Source organism: Phasianus colchicus, chromosome 10, assembly GCF_987193195.1.
Source record: "Phasianus colchicus chromosome 10, bPhaCol1.hap1.1, whole genome shotgun sequence".
In the NCBI taxonomy this organism is placed as follows: Eukaryota; Metazoa; Chordata; class Aves; order Galliformes; family Phasianidae; genus Phasianus; species Phasianus colchicus.
The window spans coordinates 16,163,904-16,172,153 of NC_143445.1; the positions used below are offsets into that span (position 1 = coordinate 16,163,904).

The 8,250-nt window shown below is 45.4% G+C and overlaps 1 protein-coding gene and 1 long non-coding RNA gene across 2 annotated transcripts in view; one reads left to right on the forward strand and one right to left on the reverse strand.

Annotated features, from left to right (window-relative positions):
• PDE6D (phosphodiesterase 6D) overlaps nucleotides 1-8,028 on the reverse strand; it is a 30,468-nt gene extending 22,440 nt beyond the window's left edge. The window contains exon 1 of the mRNA XM_031603496.2: nucleotides 7,851-8,028. Within this exon, the coding sequence (XP_031459356.1) occupies nucleotides 7,851-7,900 (50 nt within the window). The 5' untranslated portion in view covers nucleotides 7,901-8,028. The remainder of the gene's footprint in view (nucleotides 1-7,850) is intronic.
• LOC116235379 (uncharacterized) lies at nucleotides 929-4,213 on the forward strand. The gene is made up of 3 exons (XR_016469685.1): nucleotides 929-1,543; nucleotides 2,585-2,880; nucleotides 3,748-4,213. It is a non-coding gene; the product is annotated as an uncharacterized LOC116235379 (long non-coding RNA).
• Nucleotides 8,029-8,250: the final 222 nt, after the last annotated feature.

Consider the following 8,250-nt stretch of genomic DNA (forward strand, 5'->3'; position numbering starts at 1 on the left):
CACAATAAAAGCAGCATGGCTGGGGCTCTAGAGGAAGATAGCCTTGCTTCCCAGACTCCTGGGTATTACCTGGCCTGTATTTCACATAGGTTATGGGGGGAGATGATGGGGCTGCCTGTGGTGAGAAGGGAGGCTTGATTCTCTTCTCTGAGGAACAGACCAGGCTATTGAAGAGGTAAGTTCACAGCCTTCCCTGGGAACCTGTTTTTATTCTGCAAGTGGTACTTCAGTTCAGGCTACTTCATAAAGATGATGCTCTTAATTTTTATGTTTTTGTGAGTCTTGGAGCTTAAAACTCTGAAGACCTTGTTCCAAAGGCAGGATTCTGATAGGACTAGGGAACTTGTCTTTTCTTTCTGAGAAGATAAATGTTTCCCTACAGAAGTGGAGCTTAAGGTTGTTATTATACTAATATAACATAGTCCCCTTTGAATGAATCACAAGGGGAAAGCATATAAAAACAACTCCTTTCTGGGGCTGCTTAAACACGGCATTTTCATTGCAAGTGTAACTGTAATAACTCCTTGTGAATTAACTAGGGTGTCATAAATGAACAGCCCAAAGTAGCTGTGGAAACTTGCTGGCTTCTTTCCCTCTTTCTGGAAAGACTGTTTTAAAAACAGTGTGCACTTGTTCCCTAAGGCTGCATGGGATTTCCAGCCACTGGCTTCCCATGTCTGGCTCATCGTTTGTGGGAAAATCAAGTTTCTAAGGGCATTTGCTCAATGGTGAATTGCTCAACCTGGTGATGTGGTATCAACATTAAGAACTTTTTGCACAGAACAAGAGGAAAGAGAAGATGTATCTAAAGGGCATTTTCTTAAGTAAGGGAAGTTAAGTAAGTGTAGACTTAACAATGTGGTATTAGCAGCTGAACAATGCTAACCTAGGATTTTAGACTTGGTGCTGCAAGAGTAGCTAAACAAGGCAATGTGGGCAGAGCTGTGTCTGTGGTGAGGACTGTGTCCCACAGTGCTGAGTAGTGGAGGAGGCAGTGTGAGGCTGAGCAGAAGCTCAGTGGATGCAAGAGTGAGGCTGGGAGCTTTGGTATGTGCCAGCTGCAGCTGGCTGCAGACAGGGCTGCTGCTCTCTGCCTTCTCCAGCTGTGTGCAACTTTCTCCACCAAATCTAACACCTGAGCTGTTTGTAAAACTGCTAACCCCATCTACTTGCCTATCACAAGTCTTTGTTCCTTGGCTTACTGCTGAAGCTGCATAAGCTTGTGTGCCCTGCTCTGACTGAAAGCAGAAGGTTGGATGGCTCATCTGAACAAGGGGTAACAAGCAGCTGGAAATGGTACTCTCAGCTCTGCACGCCTGCTGTGATAGCAGTGCATGTAAAGAATGTAAGGGTGGATAACTTTAGAGGCTTTCTTTCCTCAGCAGCAATAAAACCACATCACTTCCTAGACTGAACTTCTGGAAAAAATCATATTAATTTCACCTGGATCTTATTAGCCTTACAATTAGAAGGACTTTTTTCACTGTTTTGTGTTCTGGGAGAGAAAGTGACTTTACTGGATTAAGCTGGGCTAGACTGAGAGGTGAGTACTGTAATGCACTAAAGAGTCTATTCTAAAGACTAAAATTGGAAGCCAAATGTCTAAAGCACCTCTAGAAGATTCCCCTGCTTTACAAATAGTAGTTACTTCTAGATATCCAGTTTGCAGATGGAATGCTCTGTTTCCCCATGTACGGGGACAATGGTTCTTCCTCTGCCCTTTCTCTCTTCCCCTTCTTCCTAATGCAGAATGTTCTCCAAGTACAAAGCTAGCAGCAGTCTGTGCCAACAGAGGAACAGAAAATGTGTTCATCCTTAGTGAGGCTCTCCATAAGCATTTTCACATGCACAGAAAGACTTTTATTTAAGGCAATGTAAATAGCAACTTTTTCACTGCTTTTTAACATAGAATTTACTTTTGCTTTTCAAACCAGTGACTTGAAATGAACTCTGCTCAGCAGGCCTGCCCCTGACCAGAAGTCTGCCATGCTTAATAAAACATCAGCTGAGCTTCTTGCTTCTAAGCATGTGAAGTGAGGGGGAAAGAGGCATACAGGCAATCTGGTTGGGTGGGGTACACATTCCCCTGGAATGAGGGCAATCTTGCACTTTCTTTGATGCAACAAACAGAAGGGGAAAAAGTCAGCTGCTCTATGTAACAGCCTTCTGACTAGCTACTGAGTAGATGACTGGTGCACACATCACAGCATGTAGACTGACACATACAAATACTCTGCCATAGAACTACTAAGTAAAATCCCCTACACCTCCTGTCTAGGGGAAGACAACATTGCTCAAAGTTGTTAAGCTATCCTTTCAGTGAAGGAATGGATAAATCTAATAACACAATGCTTTAGTGCATTGTTATCTCAAAGGCTAATGAATGTGAAAATGACTCTTCTTGCTCTTGCCTTCTGCCAAGCCTGTCATTCTCCCAAGTATGTAATATCTAGTCATGAACACAATCAACTGAAAGGCTGAATTATCTGACAGGTTCTCCAGAAGTATCTTCTGTACCTAACACTGACATCCCAGTCAAACCTTACTTCAGGAAAAATCTGATAATGGAATCTTATGTTCATAGATACAACTGAGAATCCTGGCTGTCAGTCAGGATTCAGCACTGTGCAGCTGAGAGGTGGCTCCTGTTCTCATTGAAGAGTACCTCAGTTACTGGAAGGTACCTTCTGGATGGAGCCTTCTAATGCCCTTGCTGTGCATACCAGGACATCCTGCCAAACATCTGGGAACTTCATAGCAATGCCCAATGAGGATGTTGCCACATCTCTTTTGTCTTTACCACAGCCCTGGTAATGATATTACAAAGATGCTGATTCTTTTTCTTTGTGGGTGCTTGTGATGCATTCTCAGGATGAAAAGGTAACTGCTGAGAGTACTGAGCATTGCATTAAAAAATAAAATTAGTATTATATTTTTTACACATGAAGTGTGTCCATACATGATCTATTCCTTAAGGCGTGCGAGCAGCAGAAAAAGGCTTTGTCTCATCCATTTACAGAATTGTTTTTTTGATGATATACAAGAAGAAAAAATCTCATATTTGGAACTGAATTGAGTTCTGTGCTGGCTACCTGTATGTGGGAGCCCAGCAACGTGTCTCATACTCCTGTGTAAGGTTTGACTGACTAGATAGAAACAGAGCATTGGTTTGTTCTTTAACTGAGGGTCTGAACTCAAATTTGGAGCTGCCTTAATTTCCCAGTTTAGAGCTAGGGAAATACAAAAGGGTTATAGATCTTGTAGAAGTCAGAGTGCAGTGGCCTGCTGTCTTACCAACTTCATGTAAAATTCTCACTCTTGACATTCTTTCCAGATCCACTTCAATTCTGAGATGATGTGTAAGAAAGCTGAATTAGCTTCCATGCTTTCAAACAAGTGTTAGTTAAGACATAATGCTGTAGCACATGGCAACTAATTTGTTATTGTAACAGATGAGCTCTTGATGTACCTCCCTCCTTCTTCTGCCTAGAACACAACACACTGCTTCCAATGCTACAAGAGAGCTGCACTAACTCTAAAATACAGAAAGCTGATTATAGCTCATTCAAACTGTCTATGGGAAGAAAAGCAACAACGCTGTTAGAAGCATGATTCTCCAATGAAAGAGAACTGGAGGAGTGCTGTGATGAATTTTTTTTGGATGATGTGAAGTTTTGTGGGTTGTGAGTGTTGAGGAAGAGGTAGGTATAACCAAACCTGGTAAAACTGCTCTGGTGGTTTTTGCAGATGTGCCTCATGAACTGTGTGATAAACATGGAGAGCCTGTCTTGTCTCCAGTCTACTATAACTACAGATCATCAGAGCAGAACACCTGTTGATGCTGAAGACAATTCTGATAAGGTGCTGATAAGGTAAAGATACCTCAATCACAATGATACTTCAATACCACGTATAACCTGGCTAAAGCTTTTAGGTGAAGCTGGCATCTCTGAAACAAAGACCTACCAATTCTGTTAAGGTGTGAACTTGTGCTGCAGCTTGTGTGAACTAGGAAATGCATACCACCCTTTCTTGTAGAGCACCACAGCAAAGTGGTATAAGATCAAATGTTCAGGTTACATAAATGAAGTCTATGCCTTCAATGGGAAGAACTATTCCTCTTTTTAAAAAGAAAACAACCAATGGACTTGGACTTGAGTGGGAAGCTCCAACTTATGTCTCCCAGCTTGCACCAGTGCAACTTTAAAATCGGCTAGATGCAAGTTTTGCTTTTGGATCTCTACAGAGTACACTTCCTAGCTTCTGGGCTGCCCTGCTCCCTCCTAGGTGGGCAGTGTCTCCTAACCCATCAGTTTAGTGATTCATCTTCCTCGTCAGCTGCAAGAAATCCAAACAAGCCAAAATCTGAGAGAGCACACAGAGGGAGAACACAGAGACGACTTCTAAAGCCAGTTGAAGCTGCCACCTTGTCATTCCTGTCAGTACTTCAATAAATAAGTATTTTAAGAGAATAGTCAGTTAAAGATTGACTGACCTGACGAGAATAAATTGGAAACCCAATCTGATGGAACTTCTATTTGGATTTGTCTGTTTGTGAGTGCTGCAACAAACCAGTCACTTTCTTATTTTGGGAACTGGCAGGCAAGATTGTGATTCATCACAGTTCTTGTGTGTATGGCAGGAACAAGGTAGAGGTTGGAGATGAGTCCCATTTTCTGCAGATTAAAAACAAGGTTTGTTGTTCATAAGGATATAACTAAGACCATTACTACAGTTGCATCCATCCTTCCAAGATATTAATGCCCTTGAAAAAAAATTGATTTCCTAGATGGAAAAATAAAGATGAGAACTGGAAGAAGCTCTGGGAAACTGGAAGACATTGCAAAGGAAGCCTCTGGGATTTCAGGGAGCAGGACAGTCTCCAAAGCGTTCTGCCTACAAAAGCCTGAGTGCCCGAGCTGCTGGTATGTGCTTACACTGACACAAGCACTATTTTCATGAGTCCGTAATTATTCTGACCTATAATTAATGCTTTCCTCGTGCTTTGTTTACTATATCAATTTGTTTCAGGAGCCTTCTGAAGTGCAGCAAGGTACTGTATAGCCTTTAATGGAAGTTCATTGAGGAAAGTTACCCTAAATTGTTAAGTGTCTAGGTGGCAATTACCTAAGGTTAACATTCTGATGAGGCTCTTCTGCGAAGCAGCAAATAATAGAGGTAATATCTTGTCTGGATTGGAAGTTTTAAAATAGAAAATGGATATGCTTACTTAGTACCTTAACCGTGGTACAAGAGTCAACTGGCTTTTCTGAGCTCCTTCTTCCTTGCTGGTCTGAGATCAAGTAAAACACCACTCTGCAGTTTGACAGAGAAACTGCCCCAGTGCAGGGGGAAGCTACGGAGGGAGTGGCAGAGCACAGAGCAGAGTCAGACTGAATGCACTTGAGATGACAGGATCAGCTGTGCACAAATACTTGTGGAAATGAAGCTCAGTAATTACAGATGCCTTCCTCTGGAATATTAGCTAATTGAGCTGGTATTACTTATGGCCAAACAACCAGAATGTATTCTCAGAGTGCTAGACCACCAAAATGCTGTATTTTAAGCAGCACCCTTAGGACAGTGAGTTGATGAATGAACCTGTAAGGTCTGATAACAAGAACTGTCTCTCAAGAAGCGACAAGCTGTAGGAGTTCTTGATAGTTGCTTTCCATCTTTTATTGTAACACGTTTACTATGCTGTTGGTATCTAGTTAACTGGTGCCACAAAAAAAAATCCTAGTGTAATAAAATGAGTATTCTCTTTGCCTGCAAATATCAAATATTTCTCCTTTTGGTTTTCATCTTCTTAAGTAACAAAATCTATGGGAAGAGGGAGTAAAATATTCTGGTCTGAATTTGACGCTAGCCACAGCATGTTTCTGTGCTGGTGTCATAAAGGAAGGGAAGCATATCTTGGTCTTAAGTCAGAGGGTGGATTTAGGCTGTAATTTAATGTGCACAGCAGCATGTCCCAATCAGCTTGAAAGCCTGTAGTTAGTCTCTTCTCAGGAGCCACAAATGAACAGCCTTTGGCTGAGGGTGCTTCGTTACTCAATGTGAACTCCATTTCCACATTGCCTGTTCTTGTATTAAAGTGAGTATTCTGGAAAACTGATTCCTCAGTGATGCCCTCTACCACGTAAACCTATCTTGTCACAAAAAGAATTAAATATATTCATATCTGAAGTACTACTGTGATGGCTTATGGTGCTAAAATCAAGTTTGCAGGGTGTGCTTAAGTTGATGGAGATGAACTCCTTCCCTCCTGGGCAGAGCAGAAAGTTTTCAAGTACTCCAAATATAAACCTAACAGCTTCTTAGAGGCTGTTTCTCTCTTCCTTTTATACTAAGGGCACTAAGTTAGCACATACAGTAGTACAGGGGGCAGAAATAAAGCATCTCTTTAAAATGTACCATTCTAGAATACACACCCTCAAAAAGGAGGTCTGAGCTGGTGGCTGACTTACAGAGAATGAGGCCACATCTGGGCATGAGCTGCTTCCTGTGTGGATGGCGCAGTGTCTCAGGGCTTTCTCTCATAAACAAGGAATGCCTGCTCTGCCATTTTCCTGTTATACTAGAGGCATGCATGCATATTATTTAACTATTTCAACTTAAGTTCCACCTACGAAATGTGTAGAGAAATGTGTAGAGAAATACTCTCCTGACTCTCCAATTCTTGAGCTATTGAGTTTAGTTTTACCACTTTTCTCCCAAAGGTCAAAAAGCATTTTCTACTGAAGCTACCAAACAACAAAAGTGATTTTTCATCCATAGCAGGACACAGACTTTCAGTCAAATTCTGCTTCTGGCAAAGAACACGCACAAACAAGTAAAAACAAACACATAAAAGTTTGTAGCTTAGGCTTAACTCTCCCAACGCTTCTCATCTCTACCAGAAGCTCAGTCTCATCTTGTCAGAAGCTTATGCTTTTCCTAATTACTCGCACAAAACGTTCTTAAATCATGTTTTGACAGCCGAAATCTTACATCTCCATAAACAAAAAGAACTGTCAATATTACTAGTGCAGAAGCAAAGGAACCAGATGCACCAGAACTAAAAGCTGGGGGGAGGGGACAGTGATTCATAAGTTCAGAAAAGCATCTGCCAGTAGTTTGATAGCAGCTGAATCCAACTGAGTAACTCAGATTGTGCTGCAGCTGGCACGGAGGTTATCAGCACCTCGCTGGCCAAAAACACGCTCAGGAATAACAGCACTGGAGCAAGAGGGCATTCACTTTGCTCCCGTCCTTTCCATTATGGGAAATAAAATACAACCGATGGTCTTCTCGTGCTTTGAGGCCGAGCTGGCACCTGCCCGCTCTGCACAGAAGAATCTGCTATGCTGAATTCGGGAGCTGTGCGTTTCTCCCTTGCACACGGACTTCACGCTGAGCCGTTCCCTCCCCGGGGCTGTTAGGCCGCACGCAGGGACACCCCGAGCCCGCATCTGCCTCTCCGCATCGGCACCAAACTCGTGCTCGACCAGCACGCCGAGCGACAAGGCGAAAACTTTTACCGCGAACCGCAGAGAGAGGCGTAAAGAGCCGGAGCACGGCAGCGCTGCCGCTGAAGGAGCCCGCGGTGCCCGCACGCAGCCCCGCAGTGCCCGCACGGAGCCGCACCGCGTCCATAGGGACAGAGCCCGCAACCCGCGGCGGGGGGCAGGACGCGCTAGGAACAGCCCCGGCTGGGGGAGAGCGTTGCCATGACAACCGCCCTCACACAGGGAAACGGCGATACCCAACCCCCTCCCCCCCCCTCCGCTACCCCCCCCGGCCCCGCCCGCGGCCCGTTCGCTCGCCCGCCCGCCCGCCTCCCCCTCGGGCCCCCGTCGGGCGGATACAGCTTGAAGCCCCGGAGGATCTCCTTGGCCCGCTCGTCCGTGGCCGACATGGTCCTGCCGCGCCGCGCCGCGGGCGGAGGGCGCTGCGCCGGGCTCGCCTGGCTGCGCGGGCCTGGGCGGGAGCGGCGCTGACAGCGGCGCCTCAGGACCCCCCGCCCCTCCCCCTCGCACTCCCTCGCACCCGCCACCGGCCGCCGCAGCCAATCCCGCCGGCCGCCCTCCCCGCCCCGACTCGACGGCCAATCGAGAGCCGCCGACGCCCCTGCCGGCTGAAGAAGGACGGCAGAACGGACCAATCGGACGGCGCGTCCCCCCCCTCGGTTTATTCAAGGGCGGCTGCGCAGCGCTCGTTAAGACGCGGCTGACGTCGGCGAGGACGGGAATCGCCGCGGGCCAAACC